The 25,207-nt window shown below is 37.1% G+C and overlaps 2 protein-coding genes across 2 annotated transcripts in view; both read left to right on the top strand.

The window, feature by feature from the left end:
• LOC100373224 (multifunctional protein CAD-like) overlaps positions 1 to 25,207 on the top strand; it is a 69,813-nt gene that overhangs the window by 5,320 nt on the left and 39,286 nt on the right. The window contains exons 3-14 of the mRNA XM_006819504.3: positions 760 to 818; positions 9,586 to 9,669; positions 10,650 to 10,791; positions 10,903 to 11,074; positions 11,556 to 11,846; positions 12,354 to 12,504; positions 12,804 to 12,935; positions 13,597 to 13,830; positions 14,362 to 14,583; positions 15,014 to 15,202; positions 21,454 to 21,687; positions 23,047 to 23,184. Of these exons, the coding sequence (XP_006819567.2) occupies positions 760 to 818; positions 9,586 to 9,669; positions 10,650 to 10,791; positions 10,903 to 11,074; positions 11,556 to 11,846; positions 12,354 to 12,504; positions 12,804 to 12,935; positions 13,597 to 13,830; positions 14,362 to 14,583; positions 15,014 to 15,202; positions 21,454 to 21,687; positions 23,047 to 23,184 (2,048 nt within the window). The remainder of the gene's footprint in view (positions 1 to 759; positions 819 to 9,585; positions 9,670 to 10,649; positions 10,792 to 10,902; positions 11,075 to 11,555; positions 11,847 to 12,353; positions 12,505 to 12,803; positions 12,936 to 13,596; positions 13,831 to 14,361; positions 14,584 to 15,013; positions 15,203 to 21,453; positions 21,688 to 23,046; positions 23,185 to 25,207) is intronic.
• LOC144356671 (uncharacterized) lies at positions 2,339 to 4,528 on the top strand. The gene is made up of 2 exons (XM_078011317.2): positions 2,339 to 3,773; positions 3,980 to 4,528. Exons 1-2 carry the CDS (start codon positions 2,472 to 2,474, stop codon positions 4,526 to 4,528), a joined length of 1,851 nt encoding a protein of 616 aa, XP_077867443.1. The 5' UTR covers positions 2,339 to 2,471.

Raw genomic sequence — 25,207 nt, 5'->3', positions numbered from 1 at the left:
TGGCGCTACGGCCGACAGAGTGCGACACTTGCTTCGCGGCTCTCCTTATACGATTTGCTTGACTTGAATCGTTTCTAAGGAAGCACAAACCGAATGGCCGGCTCTTTTTAGGGCCACGACATATTTCAAAAAGAAAAATATCGTTTCTGCTTTAATATATATTTTTATAGACTTGCTGACTGTTATGATTCTGAAAAAAAAATCTTGAAGATAAATGTAAATCAGCGGTGAACGCGCTGCACTGAAGGCAAAAGCAAAATAGGTATTTCGCTGTCGCAGCTATTTCGCGTTCACCCCTTGTTTTACGAAATGAACAGTTATATTTAAAGAACTTTTATAAACATCACGACAGACTACAAGAAAGTCAACTGTTAATACAGCCACAGTCAACGAATAGAAAATAGTATTTCATTATTTTGTGTGTGTGTGTGTGTGTGGGGGGGGGGAGGGGAACCTGGGCGTGTGCCCGAATATGACCTCAACTTCTTTATTGTGTCAAAAGTGGGGGGGTGGGGGGGGGTATGGGCTCTTACCTGGATAAGTACGATATATATATATATATATATACATATATATATACACACATATATATATACACTTTTTTTTTTCCACGTCTGTTTTATGTTTAATAGCTTAACTAATTGTGAGCTGAATGCCTCCATGGATAGCCGAGATGATTGGAAAAAAACATATGATGAATTAATTAATAATACAGTCCTCCATTCTTGTACATCATTTTTGTTTTGTTTTCATTTCCAGGAATTGATACCCGTGATTTGACTAAAAAGATTAGAGAGCATGGCACTTTACTCGGAAAGGTAGGACTTGCAACAAAATCATTTCTTTTCAGAATATTGTGTTTCTGGGAAAGCAATTTTGACACATAATTGAGTTTTTGTGGTTAGTGTTTCCATGTGAATGCATGTATTACCAGATTAGTTTTTAGTTGATATACATGCATATTAATTACCTAATTTGCATATTAATCAGTCAATTTTAAGCATTTTCTTGTGTGCCATTCAACAGATTTCAATGACACTTGGTAATTAGATGTGCTGGGATAATGTGAAGACCTGATTAGATTTTAGTTGAAATATGTACACATTGATGACCTAATTTGCATACTAATTAACCAAATTTAAGTCTAATTTGTTTCTCAGGAACTGCGTAACAGATTTCTATGAAACTTGATACATAGTAACTTGCGGATAATGTGGAGACATGATTAAATTATGTATTACATATTCTGTGGAGCATGTTCAAACATCCTGATATTCCATACTGTAGATTACTTTATTTTCGCTTGGAATTTATTTTCGCTGAAGGGATGATTCCGTGAAAATAAAATCCGGTGAATATACATTTTTTCCTATATTTTACATTAATCTCATCAAAAATCAGTGAAAATAAATTCCAAGCAAAACGCCCAAAAAGCCTTTTCAGCGAAAATAAATTCCAGCAAAAATAAAGTATTCCACAGTATCCCCAATCTAATTTAGGGAACTGATCATTACCACCAAGCCGGTTTCCTGTGAGTCTCCCGCGGCGTGCGTTGCTTTACCGTACCGGCCGTTGCTTTACCGTACCGGCCGCTGCTTTACCGTACCGGCCGCTGCTTTACCGTACCGGCCGCTGCTTTACCGTACCGGCCGCTGCTTTACCGTACCGGCCGCTGCTTTACCGTACCGGCAAGGCCGTTACCGTACTGGCGGGAGGCAATTCACACTTCTGACAAGTTAATTTATGCATTGATTTTCCGGTTTACCGGTAAAATGCCGACCTGTTTAAATTTCAGTTTTATGCACAGGATCGCCAGAGAAAGCAAAACTGTAGAATTAATTTGAATAGAATTTGTTTCGTTTGTAGTTATAGTCTGTTTATAAATCAATTTGTTCATGTTTGCTGTGCGGTAGCTTTCGAGGTCAATTACACCACCAGTTCAATTTGTTGCGTCTTTTTATTTGCCAGAGATTAAACTTTACCATTATTATTGAATAATATTTACATTCAAGTTGCGCGTGATAATGCTACATGTGATTTTTGTGAGACCATGGAGCTCCCAGTACGTCCATAGTGAGAATGAGAGCTTCACCAAGGCGTTTTTTCACTTCATCTGGCGCCAGTGCATGTGTGCTTGGATGTTTTTTTTATTCAGTGATTGGGCTAAATATTTGACGATATCCAATTTGATACAAAGTAGTAAATGCGTGTTTTGCATATAATACATGTATTTATTTTTTTATAAACACGCAAACCTTTTGTTTTCGATTTTACACCCGAGACTTGAATATCAGCTTACAATGGATCGGACGAAATTAGGCAAATGTTTTGATGGTCACCATGGCAACACACGGCAACTTATTATAAAGGCAGGGGGCAATGTTGAATAATTTAGTTGACCGGTTCAATTTGACACTGTTGTAATTCGTTCTCCACAAATTTCCAGTGATTTATTTTCGGCAATTATTATTATGTATTCAAATGATTTGATACACCAACCTTGCTCGGAAAGCGTTGCATTAAATGCAATCGGCCCTTTTCAGGGCCCCGAGTACAGCCAGTTCAATGGACACAGTCTAGAATTAGACTGGGTATTTTGTACAGACCTAACACCACAGAAAACGACTGAGAGCAAATGGCATGATGCCAGTGGATTGGAATTGGACTGGGTATTTTGTGCAGATGTTCCACAGCCAGATACGACAGTCACCAAGTGCGTACCACCCACCACAAAAAATAAGATCGGAGGAAAGCGACCTGGTTCTGGTCGACCTCGTATTTCAGATATATTCCCTGGAGTAGTCGAAACAGCAAAGACTTACGTAGAAGAAAATGGGTTTGAGGCTCACAAAAGGCGTCGGGAGACAACTGGTAATTGCGGTGTTACTCGCCAACAAGTGAAAGATGCCGTATTCAGTAATCACCCCGAAGTGAGGGAACGCGGTTTGAGCATATCGACGATATCACGATGGATGGTCGCGCCCAATAAACGCTTCAAGGCATCTGCGCTGTATACGGCAGACATTGATGCCAAGATTCCAAAAACGTCGACCAACAATCAGCGGAAACTAGACGAAAATTCACACTTTTATTTCACACAAGTGAAATACTGTATGGAATTGGCGTCGAAGTATGCCGAATCATGTGTTGCCATATCATGTGACAACATGAACAAAGTCAAAATCGGCGTACCGGCTGTCTCTCGCTATCACCAGCAAACACGTTATTTTCCTAGACGCGACACTCCAGATTTCAACGACCACGACTTTCCCAATCCTGGGTATTTAATTACCCCAGCTGGGTACATGTTACTCAAGACAGAACACTCTTCTCCGGATGATGTTTTGGTGAAAGATGATCTCGGAAGAGATCGTTTTTCATTCTCGAGAACCGGCCCCATGACAGTAATAAATCGCGTAGACTCGTATCGGCCATGTAACATCATAGCACATGTGACAGATCTTACTGATGTCATGAAAAATCGGGATGAACCCGTACTTATTTGCGTGCTGGATGGTGGCAGTGATTTCAATGTAAATCATTCCACAAACATGATGTACTACATGAGATTATGGAGAGACCTCAATCTGGACTGCCTCATCCTTACTTCATATTGCCCTGGTTATTCAGCCTATAACATGATTGAGAGGGGGTGGTCAACACTGTCCAAAAAATTGGCTGGTGTTGTTTTGCCTGACAAACTGCCAGGAGATAGCACCTCACCTCATCAACAGAGACTCCCAGACAGTGAAAGAAAAAAGAAAGAAGTACAGGCAAGTTTATATATTTATAGTATATATATTTAATTCATGTGTAATTTATTTCATTTTTTAATATCTAAATTCAATTCATTATTTTTCCCTAGCATTTTTCTTGTAAATTGCAACACAGAATTAGGAGTTCTGTGATTATTAATAATCATAATTTTAAAATGAGGTGTTTAAATTCAAAATTTATTATTTTGTATATTTTTACTCAGGTTTTCAACAATGCTATGGAATGCCTGCAAAACTACTGGAGCAATGTTAAACATGGATCATACCCGGTTACACCACAGTATGAGAGCTGTGATGGAGTGGTAAATCGCGTGTACAATGACTACGATCGTGTACATAAACTGGTTCAGGGTGGAGGTGCAAAGAAACTGAGAGAACCCCAAAATGCAGAAATATTAGCTGAGATGAAAATGATGATTGCCCATGTTGAAAGACGTATTGGGACACTCTGTTTCACAAAATGTCAAAATCAGTCATGTGATCATTGCAGCAGCAATCCTGTCCGCGCTCATGATGTGATGCAGTTTCTGCGTACTTATGGGTTACCATCACCAGTTTCCAGTAATGAATATGAGGGACACTTTCAAACATTCATTGAAGCAAGCAGTTCGCGAATACCAGAAATTCCAAATGCCCACATGCCAAAATATCAGAAGCTCAATCTTGGCATGTGTAACCACTGTAGGTCGTACACATTCACCTCAGTTGCAGACAAGACCCGCCATAACAGAATGTTTCACCCTCGAAGATAGGATATGCCACAGAAATGCAGAATCGTATTTAGACTGGCAAAGTCGGGACTTCTTTTTTGTTTTACAAAAAGAAATATTTAATTGTTTTTAGTCCTTTTAGCGTGATCGCGAAAACTAACCTAACCGCTAAAGGGATTTCTTTCGCAGTCACGCTAATTTTCGCGATCGCGTTAAAAAGGCTAAATTGACAATTACAGCCAAAACAGGTCAGCTTGGACGTTCAGTTGCGAGACATAACAAAAAAAAAACTCAGCCAACATTTCGAAAATAAAAATACAAAATCAACGCAATCAGAGGCGCCGACCACGCGCGTTAGAAATTAATAGAACGCGTTCCGACACATTCTCACCAGCGTCTTTCACTCACGCAATATAATTATGCCATTTCCCAATGCACTTATATTTAATACATTGACGAAAAAAGCCACAAGAAAAATGTAAATCAGGCTTGTAATTACTAGTAACTCAACTCGAACGCAATATTCATCACTGTAAAAGTGGATAAATTCGAACCAGCCAGCTCATGACCGGAGACGCCCGGTCGTCTTCGTTGATAACTCGCCAATTCACCACAATCGTGGTGGTAAACTGTTTAGCTGATTTTTCAAAAGATGGATATTCAATTCATATTCATCCCAACTTATTTGAATATTCTTTCGTAAATTTGAGACATTGTTCGAAAAATCCTGTACAGGGATTTGTCTGATGTCAACTAATAATACGCAATTATCCAGGCAGTACTATAATTTATTGCTGATACTAATCATGTTTTGTATTGGGAAGTTGAATACTTGAACGTGTAGTCCCCGGGCGTGTAGTAGACGAGCATAATCGTACTGTCACATGTTTTTCGTCTTAACCATCGCAGTCCGCTTCATTGAATGTTTAGTTCGATAATTGATAAACATATATTCAGTGTGAGACTGTTGCTTTCGAGTTGTGTTAATACAAAGATGATTTAAACTTGTCCCTTCCGTTACCAACGTATTCAACATACGGAAATAGCATGTGTGTGCGTTTGCGTGAATGATAGATGCAGGCGATATTTCTAGTCGCAACGCGTTCTATTAGTTTATTTCGAACGCGCGTGGTCGGCGCCTTTGATTGCGTTTATTTTGTTCTTTCATTCGCAAAATATATCGCTGGCACCGTTTATTTTGTCATGTCTCACAACTGAATGTCCAAGCTGACTTTGTTTTGGCTGTAATTATATTTTTTTTTTTGTAAAACAAAAAAAAAAGTCCCGACCTTTCCAGTCTAAATCGTATTCTGCCCCAAACCAAACGGCCCCTTTCAGGGCTAATCACATGTTCCAAAAAGAGATATACCGGCACACTTGCACACTCTGTTTTGTTATAATAAAGTTACATTGGGGATTGTTGGAGGGGGTGTGTAAATATGTTCGATTACGGTCGATTCCATAAACAAAATCACAAAATGAGGTCGAAAAGCAATGGAAAAATGTTGACCTAAATTATGACGTATATTTTATCAAAGTTGCCAAACTAGAAATTTATTTAATATACAGTGACCTCTCACTTAGAAAGGGGGTTAATGCATTGAAAATGGATAAAAAAAACGTTTCCTAAATATTGAAAAAAAATCAGTGTTTATAGAGCTATATTAAAGACGCCGGCCGAGAAGTACGTAAAGTCGCTACTTGACACCCCAGACGACTTGAGTCAAGCCGCCGTCACCCTTTTATTACAGTAATTGACGGTCAGTAGGTGTGAAGTATGTTTCAAAACCGTCGACAAAGCTCAACAGAATTTAGCGAGGGGCCACTAATAATAAAAATAAAACAAATTTTTAAAGTAAAACGATTTTATTACAACACAACACAGGGACAGACATTGAAAAGCAAATAATCAGTGAAAAAAATCTGTTATTCGGGTAGTCTAGTCTTGCGACATTTGCCGTTGATGGCCTCTCGTAAGCGAGAAAGTTCGACTGGTGTTGTCAGTTGCTCTGGAAACTGTAACTGTGCTTGTAGTCTGAGCATGTCGATGATTTTTCCGGGAAGTCTTTCTTTGTGTTTTACCACAGTACCACATTTCGTTGGGCCGCCAATTAAATTTGAATTTGCTAACTCGGTTTTAGTGAACAACACGTCCATCATTTTCAGCACAAGTGACTGTGCTCCTTTGCACTGAACTAGACACGAGTCGTAGTTCTCTTTTTTCATCTGGACGCCACTGTCGGCTTTTCCCAGGGCGATGTCCCCACCAACAACAGCTGCATACACCGGCGGTATATACATGTTTCTGCGCAGTGATGCTGTCATTGATGGTGGAGGTCCTGGTGTCGGGATATTAGTAGTTGGTTGCTGTAGTATTGGCGTCATGGTCTGGTGTCGTATTGGGGTTGACATACTTGTTTGTGGTTGCTGGTGATTTTCCAGTGGTGGCTGCACTTCTGACTGCACTGTAGGCGGTTGTTGCTGCTGCTGCTGCTGCTGCTGTTGTTGTTGTTGTTGTTGTTGTTGTTGTTGTTGTTGCTGTTGCTGTTGCTGTTGCTGTTGCTGTTGTAGTGGTGGTGGTGGTGGGGGTGCGTGCTGCAATGTCATCTGTTTCCGCATTTGATAGTCGCGTCGCACGGCAAGTTGTTCTTTGATGTTGAGGATGTCCGCTTTCATTTCTTCTTGATTTGCTTTTATTTCTTCTTGATTCTCTAACAGCCTTGACAACATTGTGACGATTGTCATGTGCGATGATTCTGGTAGAGCTTTCAAAATACTTTCATCCAGTTCTGGTAGCGTCGGCGGTGGAGTGATAGGGAAGTCAGATATGTGAAAATCACTAAGCGTTATGTCGGCAGTGGTCGCGTTATCGGCAGTTGGCTCTTCCTCTTCCTCGTCAACATTCGATCCCCGATCCGATTCGCTTTCTACATTTGAGGCTTCTGTAAATCAAACAGATATATTGTAAAAAAACAAAACATGAAAATAAAAACGAACACTACATGTTTCGCAGAGAGGCGATTTCTTTTGCTGTATAAATACCGGGTGAAATTGTATTGTACATTGTATTGCTTGTAAATTAACTTTCCCTGAAATTACGTAAAGTACGTTTTTGTTGGGTAGAAAAGACAAACGTATAATATACTTGAAATATAACTACACACTTACCAGGCAACTTTATAATCTTTGCTTTGTACGTTGAGCTTCTATACTTTACACGTACGGTGTCACCGACACTAAAATCATTTGTCTTGATTCTCGAAGCGACAACATACTCTCGTTTTCCAAAATCTTTTGCTGGCTGGAGCCACTCGATATATACTGTTGTTGCCATATTATGCGAATGGGTAGAAATACTTGAAAAATTAAAGTCGGGAGCGAGTGGAGATAGATGTGGTGTCCAGTGATACTGAAGACGAGTGGTTTGTCATTCAGTGTTACCTCGATTTATACCCATTTTAGCCTTTGTTTCGTATATTTTTAGAAAAAAAATATTATGCTTATCAATTGGGTGTTAACGACGGCACTTAACTTGTACTTTAAACGCAAAACCGACAACCCCATGTGGCCAGAGACACTTTTAAGTCGTTCACAAGAAAACAATACGTGTGAAACTGAGGATTCATTCGGAAAAACACAAGTCTGTTTTTCGTCTCGAAACGCATTTTTCAATGATACAGTCACTCTGACACAAAGTCATCGATAATACTTGTAGAATATACCCACAACAAACTATGTTCAAATACATCGCTCGCACTGGGTGTGAGAGCAAGGTCAAATTCCGTTTTACGCACTTGAATTTTATCTGGACTACGTGCATGCGTTGCGCATGTTATTGTCAACAAAGTATCAAAGCAGATTTTCGAACGCCCAAGCCCGAATTTAAATACATGTGAGCTAGGCCAAGCGAGTCATGCTGGCACATTATGCAAGTATCATCGAATTCATGCGACAGGTTGGGACGTTATATTCAACGTCGTGGGTAAGCTACGATGTAGGACTGTCGTTGTGTAGTGTGCAGGCGATCATGAATATGTGAATAACACACGTATATTGAAAGAAACACATGCGAAGAATTTCAGAAAGACTTTTTTATTTAATTTATTTATATTTCGATGGTTGTCCGACTTTCTTTCTACTGTGTGAGCTACTGGCAAATATAAACAAATCATTAAACCATCGAGTCCTATAGTCGACTGGGACGTAACACTGTTGTACAAGTCATGTCCTTTTCAAATTATTCACTTTCAATGGGTAAAAAAAAATTCTTATTGTTTGCAAAATGCCCAATTAATTTATGCATGACTCACGGTTACCGGCAGGGCGCCGATCAGTTACCGGGGCTTTGTTTACCATGCATTCATTAATCGAAGGTGATAAATAGTCGGTAATTGTCCAGCCGGTACGGTAAAGCAACGGTCGGTACGGTAAAGCAACGACCGGTACGGTAAAGCAACGACCGGTACGGTAAAGCAACGACCGGTACGGTAAAGCAACGACCGGTACGGTAAAGCAACGACCGGTACGGTAAACCGAGTCAAACTCACAGGAAACCGGCTGGGTGGTAATGATCAGTTCCCTTAATTAATTCATTTTAAAAGATTCAGTCTGCTAAATGGTTGTGATTGTGAGTTTTTCTAGAATAAAACTGCAAGAGGGAGTACTGCAATTTAGCGGCGCCACCAAGTGGGGGAGATGGGGTTCTCTCTACCAGGGTGTGGAGTATTTAATAATTCTAAGTTAAAATCAAGCATTCTATGGCTTCCTTGGGGCCAGAATTACTATCAGACAGGTCACAGTTAAGGACTGTGGCCACATGTGATCCCTGGTCAATCAGAATTTTATGGTTGCCAGAGAATCTGCTCCCCAGGGGTAAGGGGGTGCATGGCCATGGCATGTTCCCTTGTTTTATAAAATTCCTGCATTCTCAAAAATTCTGATAAATTTTGTATAAAACCAAGATTTGTAGTTATATTAATTGTAAAATATTAATACATGTTGTGATCAGATATCGTATAACACCACTAAGAAAATTTGTATTCTGATGCAAGACATAAAATAGATCCAATTTCATATGCCATGACTAATTTACTTTGTAGGTTGTTATTGATGGAACAAATCCTGAAAGTATATCTTTGGATGATCCAAATAAACGTCACTTAGTTTCTGAAGTCTCGTCTAACGTAAGTATTAAACAGTCGTGAAAATGCTACTTTGTCGCTGTATCTAAACAGTTTAAATGTGAATATTTTCAAAATAAAACAAACATGGTTAACAAATTTAATGGTAATTGTAACACATTCCAAACATCCAATTTTATTATTTTCACTACTTCATGTATGAATATAACCAGAGGTACATTACTTGGGGTTTGCAACTACGGTGACATGATACCAAGATCCCGTTTCAATCTCGCTCTCGCATACGCATTCCAACTCAGAAAAATGCGAATGCGCATGCCCGAGGTAACTAGGATTCTGGAATGTCCAGGTGTACCAAAATATCTGCTCACGATATGACGGATTACGATAACTTTATTTTCTGTACATTTTCGATGTATTAATTTGTTTCACTATGAATGTGGTAATACATGTTTTATTGATTATTACAAACTGCCTATGTCATGTCAGAAGGTCGTAGCATCAGTCTCGCTATCTACGAGAAGAGACTTAAATGGGATCTTGGCATGATGTCACCATACAGTACTATGCGCGTTGCAAACCCCAAGTAATGTACCTCTGATATAATCCATTAAGGGTGGATCATTATAAACTTTGGGGGTGGCGAGATTTAAAATAATCCTGCATGTCTATTTCTTAAGAAAAAAAATATTACACACAGAAGAAATAACAAATTACGGTGAATTGACTAAAATAAGCACGAAATTAAGTTAAGGGAAAATATTTTGCAAAGTTTTTCTGCCATCACGCCTCCCCTGAGTTTTTCATGGTCCACTTCTTCCTTCAATTTCACTTCAGATTTCTAGTATACCTCAATTGGTTTTATTTCACTGACATTTTCAAAGACATCTTCAAAAATCCTTTTTTCTTGATGTCAATTACACTTTTCTTTGCTACATTGGGGGTCTAAAATATATCATCTTTGATATACGAATCTCTAGATTTCCACCACCACGTTGTTATTGATCGTTTTATTTTCATAGAAACCTGTAACGTACAACAAATCTGGCTCGATCAAAATAGTCGCTGTTGATTGCGGCATAAAGAATAATCAAATACGTTGCCTTGCCAAGCGAGGTGCTTGTGTCACGGTGGTACCGCTCGATTACAAGCTGAACAGCAAAGGTAAGGTCAAATTACACTGGAGTTTGTTAAATTACCCATGATACATAATAATTGTGCATGTTTGTTTTTGTCCAAATTATTCAGTAAATAAAGATTTTTTTTTTTCTGCAGAATTTGATGGTTTATTTTTGAGTAATGGCCCTGGTGATCCGGAGTCGTGCTCCGTAACTATTGAGAATCTCCGGAACATTTTGAATGAAAAAAATCCAAAACCTGTCTTTGGTATCTGTCTTGGACATCAGTTAACAGCATTGGCAATTGATGCTAAAACCTACAAACTGAAGTAAGTCGTGATGAACTTGCAAGGAATATAATTAATCTCAGTCTCATCTCATGAATATTCATGATTTTCAGATGTGTCATTGAAATATTCAAATTTGCATTGCCCTTATTAACACAATAAACTAGGATAAATTAGGATTCTTAAATCAGTCACAAGTGGGATTGCAAAGCTCTGCACATTGACCCACTTTCCATGGATTGTCTTTATTGAACATTATTCTTAATTCAGATCTTTAGTTAATTTTATTGAAAGTTTCAGTTTTTACAAAATAGCAATAAGACTGAAATCTATTTCTTATAGTTTTGGATGGCCACTTTATTTTCTGACTTTGGTGCCACCCAATCTTTGGGATATCTGTACTCTGTTATTTCACTTGGAATAATACTGTTGAGTTAAGAAGTCAGATCTTTAATATGTTCAACTCTAACATTGTACACTGGAGCAATGAAATCCTGAACAAATAATTCCTCGTTTTTTGCAGGTATGGTAACCGTGGACACAATCAACCGTGCATTCACAACGGCACTGATCGCTGTTATATTACTACGCAGAATCATGGCTTTGCTGTGGACGCTAAAACTCTGCCTTCTGATTGGTCTGTCCTCTTCACCAATGCCAACGACTTGTCCAATGAGGGGATAATCCATAACAGTAAGCCTTTCTTCAGTGTTCAGTTTCATCCAGAAGCAATGGCTGGTCCCGAAGACCTGGAGTTTCTGTTTGATATTTTTATGGACTCTGTGAGAGCTGCTAAGAGAGGTGATATACAAGGGTATGTAGCAACCAGTTTGTCCTCTAAGAAGACTAATATTTGTGGGAATTTTGAATCAAAATGGAATCCCGGTGATCAAATTTAGAATTTATCTGTTAATAGAAGCGGATGAAAGTGTGTTCAAAAGTATTGCAGATGCCTTATTAATTTATGCAATAGACGAGTTTTGAGTTTCTGGGTGTTGTTACATGGTTGCCAGGTTACTGAACGTGGTATGTGTGGTACTAAACTGAAATTGGTAATAATAGTGAAATAACAGCCTAAAACTGTGTTTCTGCTGACCGGATTTGTCGATTTGCCGCCCCCTCCTCCTTCGTGAGCTTGGTAGCTTAGCAGGTAGCCAAACAGGTCCATTTTGTCAATGAATGGGACAGGACCTGCAATTTCCAGAGTTCGACAAAAACTGTTCCCCAAATCATGTAACCAGCATTTTGAAAACATTTAAAATATTACTACCATTGCACCTACAATTTATTTCATTGCATTTTTTGGTTCATTTCATTTCAGGCCAAGTATAAAAGAACGTCTCCACAGTGCCATGACATACAAACCTGACATCTCGGTCATCATGGATGTTAAGCCAAAGAAAGTGCTTATCCTTGGATCAGGAGGCCTGTCTATTGGCCAGGCTGGGGAGTTTGATTACTCTGGATCACAGGTATAGTGATACGGCATGCTATTTTTATCATCAACCTGTTCACTGCCATTATTTGATAGCACCTCCCAGAAAAATATTTCTATTCAAAAGCGGTCTATTTCTGTAAAAGTTGCTTATAAATAAATACTATATCGGTGATCTGAACAAATAGGAAGCATGAAGTGTTGTTTATTTATTTCAAAATTGATACTGAGTGAAATTAGAGAAAAGTATAGAAAATGTGTTTCGCTAGGAAGGATGATTCTATTTCTTGGAAAAAACGTTTTAATAAAATTTGACTTTCATTTCTTTATTTGTAGGCCATAAAAGCTCTGAAGGAAGAAGGCGTCCATACTTTATTGGTCAATCCAAATATTGCCACGATACAGACATCCAAAGGTCTGGCAGATAAAGTTTATTTTCTTCCGATAACACCGGAATATGTAGCACAGGTAAGTTCAGATGAAAGTCTTATGCATTTATGACTTTGTAGGAGAAAATATTTCTTTAGAAATGACTTTTAATTTCTAAAATGGCTGTTCATGTTGAGATCAAATCTTTTCATCTTGGTGTTTATCTGTAACCCCCCCCAAAGAAAAACAACATTATCTTGATTTAAATGAACTTTTGTATGTAAAAATGTCTTAAATATGTAAAATTGACAAATTTTGTCTAAAATTTCTCAAATTTAATAACCCTGTAAAAACATTTGTGAGGGATAGGTTCATGTGGTGTTGAGCGCTAACTGTAGTGCTTTCACTTTTTCAACACCAAACTTTCTCGCCCAGATTTATTGGAATGATCCCTAATTTTGGAGCCAGCGGACAAAATTTGAGTCAATTTTCAATTTTTCTGAAGGAAAGTGCAGAATGTAAACATGGACTAGTTTGTGATGAAAACTTGCGGTAAAAAGTTTAATGTTTCATTTGCATATTTAATTAATTTTTCAGTTAATTCAATATTTTTAAAACTATTTGGTTTAAATGTGGAATACAGTACCTGCCTGTTTTTGAGAATATGTATTACAATGCCTAAATTTATTTCGTAAGCATGTAATTTTGATTTTTTAATGAATTCTTTGCATATGTAATGCTTTGTAATTTTTTTTTTCAGGTTATACAAAGTGAACGTCCCGATGGTATTTTGCTGTCATTTGGTGGGCAGACTGGGTTGAATTGTGGTCTCAGCTTAACAAAGCAAGGCGTGTTAGACAAATTCAATGTACGCGTCTTAGGAACTCCTGTCTCAGCCATTGTTGCTACGGAGGACAGAAAAATATTTGCTGATAAAATGAAAGAAATTGGGGAACAAGTTGCCCCCAGTGAAGCTGCTTATACAGTGGATGAGGTGAGGTCAGAGGTCATTTTTATCAAAATGTTTATGCAAATTCAGGGATTGAAACACCTCATTTTAGCTGGAATTAATTTTTGCTGAAAAGACTTTTTGGGTGTTCTGTATGGAGTTTATGTTCATTGGTAACTTGTATGTAACTACTGATATATTTGCTTGATTCTATTTTCACTGAATCATCACTTCAGCAAACATAAATTTCCTCCCCAAAATAAGTATTTTACAGTAATAGAGTAAACGTATTGTTACATACATAATTGCACAATATTTCTGCTACAACTAACTGAAATCACATAGCACAGTACTTTTGTATGGTTTCATTTGAGGTAGCAGTGAGTTCTGATACCTCGTTCTTCAAAATCATTTGTATTCCTAAGTGATAATATCTCCAACTGCCTGAGTTGACATGAAACATTAGAAATTATCAAATATTACACTCGTAATTTGTCGAATTTCATTATCATTTTACAATTGCAATATCCTTTGTATATAAAGTTAACAATTGTATCGACTTGATTCTACTTACAGGCTGTACAGGCAGCAGAACGTCTTGGTTACCCAGTACTCGTGAGAGCAGCGTATGCGCTGGGTGGATTGGGATCAGGATTTGCTGACAACAGTGAGGAACTAAGAGAGCTGGCAGTCACGGCATTTTCACATACTAATCAAGTATTGGTGGATAAATCATTGAAAGGTTGGAAGGAGGTCGAGTATGAGGTTGTGAGAGACGCCTATGACAATTGTATCACAGTGAGTTCTGTTTTATCAATCTGAAAATCATTTTCTAAAGAACACTGCAATGTTTGATTTTCTTGAAGCCAAAATTGTGCCGATAGACTACATTAGCATAAAACAATTCAAATGGACATCTTGTATTATTGCAAGTTAGTTATTTTAAATAGACTATTATCAAGTTATAAGTCCATCATTCGATTCCCATACGAGAGTGGGTGATTCTGACGAGCTATCGAACATCTACACGGCAAAATCAACCTTTCCTACACAGACAAATTGGGACATTTTTACAACAGACCACGCAAGTTTCTGTGTACTGTACTGCAGTGTGGTGTGGTACGTTGCAGGGTTTCTTATGAGTTGAATGTTTAACATAGTTACGGGCAGGAGAAAACTCAGTAAATGTTAATGAACAAATGTTTTTAAACTTTCCTCTCGTTCATAGGTTTGTAATATGGAGAACATTGATCCTTTGGGCATCCACACTGGCGAATCTATCGTAGTGGCTCCGAGCCAGACGCTAACCAATATAGAGTATAATAAACTACGAACCACGGCAATAAAAGTGATCCGCCATCTTGGAATTGTTGGCGAATGCAACATACAGTATGCTCTGAATCCACTTTCTCAGGAGGTGAGTTGCTTTTAGATAAAATTTCTTTGATTGTCAGGTTTACTGCCCTTTTTTTTTAGCTCCGCTGTCGACTTTGTCGAACGGAGCTTATCATATGAGGGATTGTCCCTCGTCGTTCGTGTCAATGTTTTACTTTTTCGACTTCTTCTTGAAAACTACAAGCCTGAATGCTTTGATACTTGGTGTATATGTACCTTGGGTAGACCTCTCTTAGATTTGTTCATTTCATGATGATACCGTATTTGTCTTCAATTAGGCGCCACTTTGTTACACTTTCATGTCATGGTGGCACTTATTTGTGGTTAAATTTGAGCAACTTTGTTTCAAATGGCGCTTATTTCAAGCACTTCAAGTTCTAGTACCGGTAACTGTGTTACAAGCCATTGTTTTTGCTCCATTCTGGTGATAGATTATTGACAATATTTTACATTACAGTCTGACGCTTAGTCACTGTAGCCTTTATTTTAAATACTGAGTAAATGACCCGTTTTCAGACAGTTTAGAAAGTTATACAAAAAATATCATTCTTTAGAAAACATTCACAGTTTGCCCTACAATCAACAGAAAAATAAAACAAACACAAATTCAACGCTTAGTAGTCAATGATCACGGTAGCAAAATCCGGTCATGCTGCATTCCACGGTTACGATTATTACTCAGTAGTAGTTAACGTACAAAAAATAAAATGCAAGTAAAATTCAACTTAATTTCATCGTAAGCGAATGATTCTGGTCGCATGTAAACGCTCGGCGCGATTCAATGTCTGCCATGCTTCCTGTCTAGGACTTGACCTGGAACGCGTTTTTTCACCTGATAGGTCAAGTCGTTAATTAACCAATCAAAATGCTGGATGATGCCAACGTGATCAAATTACCATAGCTCATTTAAATAATGTATGAACGCAATGCGGAAGTGATTTGCCGATGTTTGCGATATTTTGGCTTTGATTTTGGTGGGAAAAACGGCATGATTTTTTTTTTCAAATCAAGAAATTAGTTAATTTTGGAAAGTAAACTGAGCATTTAAAGAATAATTTAACACTGTTTACTGTGACAACAGCGCATTTGAAACAGAACATTTTCGCGTTGTTTTAATTTCGTTTTTATGGACTTACTGGGAAATTAAAAACCACGCTGATATTTTCTACAGTAGACTAAAAAGACATGTTTCAAGAGATTATAGACCGATTTCTTAAAAATTGTTAGAAACAAAACCAATTTTTTTTACATAAAAGCCATTCGTACAGTAACAGCGAGGGACTTCCGCGATCGCGTCCATCGCTACGAACCGGTAACCGGTAGTCGATCCGCCGGCGTCCAATTCACGATCATTACGTGCCAAAATTTCAACTTTGTCTGGCGCTTAAGGTAGAGATGCAGTTTATTTGTGAATTTCAATCAAAAATATTTTTTTTCGTTTTTTGTATAGATTTTTATCTAAAGAACATTCTGTGAAAATTTGACCAATGAATTCTTATTAGAACACCGTTAAAATTGCTGGTTATTTTCTGATTAAAAATAAAAAACACTCACACGTGGCAATGTTTATGTCCAATTGCCTAATTTGCATGAGTAATCAAATAACAGGACTTTTGATTGACAATACGCAAATCGAGATTGTACGGGTCATAGTTCATTCAATTCACGCGCATGTGCAATTATTCTCAAATCAGTTATCGCTCGCTAGCAAACCAAACATTATATTTCCTCAGCGTTTTTTCCTAATTTTTATCATTACATTATGCGTGGTGTGAAAAGAAAGAGAGGTAGAAAGAAGATTCAGATGATTTCTATGTCGGAAGAGGCAAAAGCTACACTGAAGGCATCAGCCCGCCGAACGAAAAACAAAATTGATGTGAGCGTCCAAACGTGACTTTCCCTGAAGGCGTGAATCCGAGTTTCTGATTGACTGAGAGATTTTATTTTTAAATAATTGTTCTCAAAAAATAAACTGAGCATGTGAAGAATAATTTAACATTGTTTACAGTGATAACAGCTCATTGTCGAAACGAAGCTTACCCATTCACGCTAGTCATAATAAACATCATACTCTTGAATAGGCGTCAATGACTACGGTAAAACTTGGACTCTATTTTAGACATCAGGAATGATTGAAATGTCCGAAAATGACGCCAAAATACACCTTAAAAGTCCTATTTTATTTTTTTCTAAATCCCATCCCGAATTTACGGCAGAATCTGGTCCCTAAAATAAGGGACACGTGAGCTTTGATTCTAACCGGATCTATTGCACTGGGTCGGGAAGATACAAACTTTCCGATCATTCGCAAGTTTTGCTAGGTGGTGCGAGACAGCTTTGTTTGCAACCGGACGAACTCCGTTTAATTCAATGAAGCAAACAACTGACAATGCTAAATTAAATTGCAGAGGTACGCTAAAATTAATTGAAAACAACCAAATAATTTCAATGAAAAATAAATCACAGAGAGAGGTAACTTGATACATTTCGGTAACAACTCTTTTGACGCGCTGACCGCTTCTCCGCGTCTGATGTTTTGTTTTCCTTGTCATAATACTTACTGATTGATGATTTTTTAGCCTGCAACTCGGCCACGACCTTTGCTTTTTCCGTGAAAAATGGGGAAGTTTACGTCAATTTGACGGACATTCCATTTTTTTTTAAACTAACGAACACACTGTTTAGCACTCCTATTTTTTTCATTTGCTGATTTCTATTCAGAAAAATTCGACCGCTCGAAAATGCACCTTAATTTTGCACTCTTAAAACATGTCAAATTTCCAACACAAATTATTTAAAACTGATCGAAATTTTAAAACTTTTACGTTAGGAGCTGGAGCTCTCTTCTTGCAGGCGACCGTCGCCGGTAGTACAAAAGCATGTTTTGTACGTACATCCGTGCGCTGATTGTATGCGACTGTCTTAGAAAATCCCTGAATAAGGCGTTACCAAAATGGAAAAAATAAAAAAATTGCCTTCTTAAAAAACGAACAGAATTCAAATATTTCTTTTAACAAATATGTTGCAGTGGGAAAAATGGGATTGGAGACGCTGAACAAAACTTCTGTGCCTCGCGTTTCGATTCTAGGATTACGCGATTATTCATTATTGTGCGTTAGCTTCCTGGAGTTGGTTCTCAATACTACATAAAAAGCATCGAGGATAAATAATTTAATATCCCACTTTGTACTCTTCACGGTAAACCACAGGCTCTGAAATACTTGTAGATTTTTTATTGAAAATACATCGAAGAGAAGCCATGATGTTTTGATCGTGATAAAAGGTCACCTTCCTAGGACCGCCCCCTGTTTAATAATTCATGAAATGACGTAATGTTTACTGAGCATTGACACGTGTTTTTACCGACCCCACCAAAACACTGGTACGAATGACGTGTTTCTGATTTATATATTCAAGAGCAGTTGTTCTGGTCCAACGATTTTACATAAAATGACTGTCTATACATTAACTTTCAATTTCAATAGTCTAGAAAGTATGACAAAGTATGACAAAGCAGTAATTCCTGGTTTAACGCGCAAATATGCAAATTAGCCTTTTTCTCGTCTTCTATTTTTGGTGAATTCTTGGGTTTTAATTTAAAATAGCTGATAGACGCTTTGGCCAATTGCCTCGAAAATTTCACACATTATTGACAAGGTGTTCCCCCTTCAAAATGCGTCCGGACAGTTTATTACGGCGAGTGGAACAAAAATAACAAGTCCGCAATTAACATGGATATATAAATTATGCAAAAATAGAAAAGAGTGAACTTTGAGGTCATGCTGTGCGACTTTGAAAGCTGTTAGAGAGATGAGTGGACGCATTTGAATTAGTAGTATACCAAGGTATCTAGTGATGTAATTTTACCCACAACCGGACTTGAAGTTTTTAAGCTAATTTTTTTTAAACCACTTTTGTCCAAAAAAGCATATTTTTGACCCAAAATCAAAAACGCATTCTGGATATTTAAAATAAAGACAAGTTTTACAAAGTTTGTATAATAAGCTTTCAGAAAATATATAACATGTTGGATATATAATACCATCTTCATTGTCTAATTACTCAATTAAAAAGCAAGCCAAATAAACTGCATCTCTACCTTAATTGAGGTGTAAAATACAAAGTTTTTGTGGCACTGGCGCCTAATTGAAGGTGGCGCTTAACTGAAGACAAATACGGTATCTTCAATTCTCTAATTTTGATGAATATTTTTGTAATTTTTGGTAAAAGGTGATATTTTCCACTTCTTGTTGAAAACCGCAAGTCTGATTGTTTTGATACTATACATATTGTTCATTTTCTAATGATATCTTCTGTTCTTTAATTGAAATGTGCATTGCTAACAGCGGAGTTATCTCAGCGGATAGGCTGCTCGTCTTGTTACCTGTCCAATTGTTGGATTTTTCAACCCTTTCAGCGAACGTGCATTAATTAAAACGCATGTATTCATAATTCCATATCTTTTGTCTGTTTCAGAATGGAGATATTGAGGTAAAAACCCAGTGTGTGACATTTCAAGTAGTCGTCACCTGCCTCATTAACTCACTGCTTTAATAAATATTCATATAGCGTTGAATTAACCTTGTGTGATATGGGGCTGTTAAAACTGTATGCATATTGTGTGGCGACTTAAGTCTGGTCTGATATGTGTTGCTATGACAACTGATTTCTTTTAGCAGTTTTCCATTTTAGATTTAGATTTGTGTAATTAGTAAAATTTTCCAGTTGTCATTGCAAGTCACAAATTCTTTGACTCCAATGGTGTTTTTAACTCTTTGCAAATTTAATATGACCACATTAAAAAATAAACCTGCGTGTGTTTTTGTAAATTTTAATCAACCTATAAGCCTAGAAAAAAATATGGACAAAAAGTTAGCAACACATTTTTTGGGGAAAATTCTGGCACATTACCAATGTTGAACTGAAGTTTTCACACTTAACAAGATTTCGTTGAAGGTCTTGGACACGTTTCTGATGAAATTTCTGTTCTCCCAAGTTGAGTAATTCTGTGCTATGAACTCACAACGCATGATGTACTGGGATACATAGCTTTTGTGTGTGTGTGTGTGTGTGCGTGGGTGTGGGTGTGTGTGGGTGTGTGTGTGCAGTGTTCTCCCCAGGCCTCTGAAGCGACACGGTACCGTGACGCTTGGAAACTCGGTCGTGATGCTTGCCCTTTGTCCGTGACGCTTGGTCACTCGCCCGTGAGGCTTATGTTTTTGTTTACAAGTGTCAGTCTCGTCTTGCACGTATTTCAAACAATAACATGTATTGATCGAAAGGTAATCCCGCTTTTGTTAGCCATACAAAGACAGTGATAAAAACGGAAGTCTGCAATATGTTGCGAAGTCTTTCAAAGGTGCAGAGCCTCCAAATCAAAAAAAAAATTAACTAGTGTAGCAATAATTTGCCCATTGCACGCAACGGCAACAATGTGACAAAACAAGTCACGGCGTACGTCGGGAAGATCAACCCCGATTTGCTGCACTCTGATTTGTTATCACTCAATCGCTGGTGACATTAATTACCCCAAAATTAAAAAAAAAAAACAAGTGAAATTAAGTCGCATTGGAAAGTAAAGTATGAATAATTCAACAGCAGACGAGAAGGGTGGGTGGGTGGGTGTGTGTGCGTGCATGCATGCATGCATAACTCTGGTTGTATTGTGGAGGAATTCAATTCCTTTAACACATCAACTGCTAAGTTAAGCTTCCACGAATGGCCAGCTATAACCAATATCTATCAGAAAAAAAAGCTACAGCAGGCAATGTTCAAATTTGTAAAATCATTTTAGTATAATCTTTGCGGCTTGTGGCAGTCTTATAAATCAGGTTGTTTTTCTTCATCCCTCACCATATTTGTTGGTTCCAATCTTAACAGCAACGGTAAGCCTTCATACCATATTTGGTAAGGGGTGATGCCACTTCTCATGGTGGGTGAATCAGCTATATGAATTAAGAGTTCATCAAGTGTACATTGCAACTCTAGATGCCAACATAATAATCTGCCTGTAATGGAATTCATAACACTGCTGCTGGGTAAAAATCAGATTCATGCAGATTAATAATGTGCTTATATTTAATTAAACTTAAAATAAATAACAAATTTCTCTTGGACAAGAAGCATGTGGCGAAAATGTCTCTTGATTTAGTGATCTACATGTTCAGTGTCACTGTGCTGCAGGCCACTCGTTAAGAATTTTTCCCACTTTCCTTATTTGAATAAAACCATTAAAAATACATTGCTGATATACAATGTTGATTTTGTTTGCAGTATTTCATCATTGAGGTGAACGCTCGACTATCTCGTAGTTCAGCTCTTGCGAGTAAAGCTACCGGATATCCACTAGCGTATGTTGCTGCCAAGTTGTCGTTGGGTATACACTTACCCGTATTGAGAAACTCTGTGACAAACTCAACTACGGCGTGTTTTGAACCAAGTTTGGATTACTGCGTTGTGAAAATACCAAGATGGGATTTGAAGAAATTTACTAAAGTCAGTAAAAAGGTAAAAAAAAACTGTTAAATGTTTTGTTTTGTCTGTATTATCAACAGGACTTTGCGAGAGAACCACACCCACATTTTCAACCATTTTTAGTGCCGAAGTTGCCAACAAATGTCAAAAAACTCATGAATTTTATGAATTCAAATAAAATAAAGCTAGCGATTGGTAACACCGGTTAATATATCCCCCGATGCTCTTCGATTTTTTTTTATTTCAAGGTGAGAAATGGATAGTTGAAGCAAAGACACTAGTGTCTTTGGTTGAAGCCGGTTCCATCGATTTCAAGGCGACTGTTTCACCAAGATACTCTATGCTCAGTTGTAGTTTTGCGAGGTATATAATTTATAAAAAAAATATAATAAATAGTACTTGTTTAATTATTTGGTTTCACAGCCAGCAAATTACGGGACATGATCCCCATAAATTACGATAAATAAATGCTGATTGTGTTGAATGACAGACGTCGGGACAGTTTGGAGAAACCAACGGGGATCGATATTTCAAACAAAGTATTGGGACACTGTCGCTAGACATTTCAAACACATGAAATTATTAACGTAAGACGAGATTTTTCCAGATATTTATGAACATACTGTCATACCAAATATATGCAAAATTGACAAATGCACAAAGAGGTGTAATATTAAGTTTTGTTTTAGCCTTAGGAATATTTTCTTTCACTCAGTCCATGCGCGGGACTTCTATTTAGCTTCATGGTCCTTCGGCTTGTTAGTACATTGATGAAGCGATGCTGATGCCACATTGTCGCCATAATGATGCCACAATGAAGCGAAGCGATAACCGCCAAACTTTTTAATGTCGCGACATTGATGCGACGATGAAGCCATAACGATGCGATGCTGAAGCGAAGCTGAAGTGAAGCCAAAAACTTTCGCGAGAACTGTAGTGTATAAACCAAAAATGGCATTGGTTGTATACTGAATCATTTAAATGTTACATATTTTGACTATACAAACACCTCTGTAATTTACTATGCACATGCACTACTTATAGAGTAAATACAGTATTGTATACTGAATTATTAAAATATGACTTTTGATGAAACACTTCTGTAATTTACTTAATATGCACATGCACTACTGAGAGGGCAAATACGATATAGTAATTTGTCCCGGTGTCAACCAGACTCATTCAAACAAAGCACCAGAAAACTATAACCAATATTCGCATTCACTAGTAAATGATTCTCTATCTGTGGCTTTGTTCTCTTCATACTTGCCCAGTTTATGGATCAACCCATTTTTCAGTATGGTTTGAACTCTAAATATTCGATCCACTAAGTTACTCATGATCACTACAAAGCACAGCATTGTATATTTATTACTACGTGGTGTTTCACAGATTGGCAGTTCGATGAAAAGTGTTGGTGAAGTGATGGCTGTAGGAAGAAAGTTTGAAGAAGCATTCCAGAAAGCCTTGCGTATGGTTGATGAGTCTAACTTAGGATTTGATGCTGATGTCAGCAAAGTATCTGATGAGGTAAAGTCACAATTTTTTTCTTGGTAGTTTTTAGCTCAAAATGCCCCGAATGTCATTGGTAATCGAACAAATGTGACATATTACCAAGAATGAAATTACGTAACTTTTGTCCAAACTAATCAGTAAGTTTATTTGAGTTTGGGAACTTGTCATTTTTACCTTGCCCGTACCATCAAAGATGGAAGGGAAAGGTATATTAAGGGAAAAATTAATAATTGTTATTGTGTGCATGATAACTTTACTAATTCTATTCCAAACTTCATCAAACTTGGTCACCTTGTTCATCAGTATAAAGTCTTCCCTGAGTTTGAACAACAGATGTCCTGTATGAAAATATCATGCAAAAATTGAGAAAAACTGATAAAATATTTTGACTGTTTCTACTTGACTGATCACTGGTGATACACATCAAAGGTCACTGATCTCAGTGGAAATATGCATTGTTGTATGTGTTCAATGAAGCAAATGATTTATCTTGTAATAATATCCTTGGTAATGTATCTCAGAATCCCTTACTGGGTTTCAAAACCAACTCGTGGAGAGATTGCACAGTCTGATACACATTTGCAAACCTACCAATAAATCTTTACAGAAAACAAGATGTCAGAAAATCAATATAAGCACTCCTATGAACTGGGTGCCAAACTTTGATCAAGATCTGAAGCTAATAGAAAATCTGTTCAGTTGAAAGTTATCAAATCAAAAACAATACATAAAAAATACATAAAAAGCAAAACATTTCATCCACATTTTAAAAAGAAAATTGTTCTAAAATATATGTATTCTGTATTTGACAAACAGTTCATTCGACAAATGAAAACTCACAGGAATATGTTTCAGCTATTAGAACAGAATGATAGAGTTTTTATAATACTAGTTTAAAAACGCACTTCAGAGATTGCAGTGTTTGAAGATGTAGGTTCTCAGGAGGCAACAGTACTGTTGACTTCTCCCTCCACTGGACACCAACTAACTATTTAAGTTGATTTGCATACAAAGCAGAGCTTGCAACATGATAGCTATTCATAAAGGGTGTTTTTTTTTTTTACTTTTCATAGAATACAGTAGTCACACAATGAGGCAGTTCATATTTGTCTCAGTGAATCATTAATTTTTGACAGACACCTGTACAAAATACTTGGACAAAAGCCAGCTAAGATTTTCTGTTATCTTGCATGTTTTATGAATCTATTCACGTCTAAATGCAGCACTTTTTTTTTGCAATGAGGCATTTGTTTTTATACTAAAATATCTGAATTACTTTGAATAAAGCTGGAAATTATGTCCCTTAAAATAATTAAACAAATAAGGCACAAATGTTTTTGTAAGATATTTACATCTTTAAAGGACATTCGGTAGACTGATTCCCCACTGTTAGCTCAACCCCAAAACTTTTTTGTATTCAAAATTAATTATGACAATGTATATTTATATTGAAACAAACTATGTTAAAGGGAATTATATTATATAACAAAGGGCAAGGTCACCAGAGTTCAACTATGTTTTTAATGTTGGTGTTGACATAAACTATTTGCAACATCATGGGTGTTAATATCACAGTGGCACAATATTTTTTGAAGTAAAATAGCTGCAGTAATGCCAAAAGCCAAAAAAAAAATTTCCCAAAATATTTGAACATTTTGTTTTATTTCCAAAAAATTTCAAATTTTGTTTTCAATCCCCCAAAACATTTGATATTTTATTTTAATTTCCCAAAAAAAATTTTCTTGCTGCTTAAAATCATATTTTATGTAATAAAAAAAAAAATATACATTTGCTAAAACGTACATACTGTAATCTGCATTAGAAGCTGCGGATTCTATTAAAATGGTAGAATGCAACAGATAGGATGCGGCTTCTATTAGAACATCTACACATGCGAGAAATAATGAATTGTTGGTTCTCATTTATTCAAAAAGAATGGGTGCGCGACGTCTATGAGGGATGCGGCTTCTAATACAGATTTTACGGTACTTTTTGTTAGTTGATTCTTTCTATTGAACATTTGTTAATAGGTTAATTT

Source organism: Saccoglossus kowalevskii, chromosome 18 (genome assembly GCF_978046115.1).
Source record: "Saccoglossus kowalevskii chromosome 18, keSacKowa6.1, whole genome shotgun sequence".
NCBI lineage: Eukaryota > Metazoa > Hemichordata > Enteropneusta > Harrimaniidae > Saccoglossus > Saccoglossus kowalevskii.
This window is presented reverse-complemented; position numbering and strand designations above follow the sequence as displayed.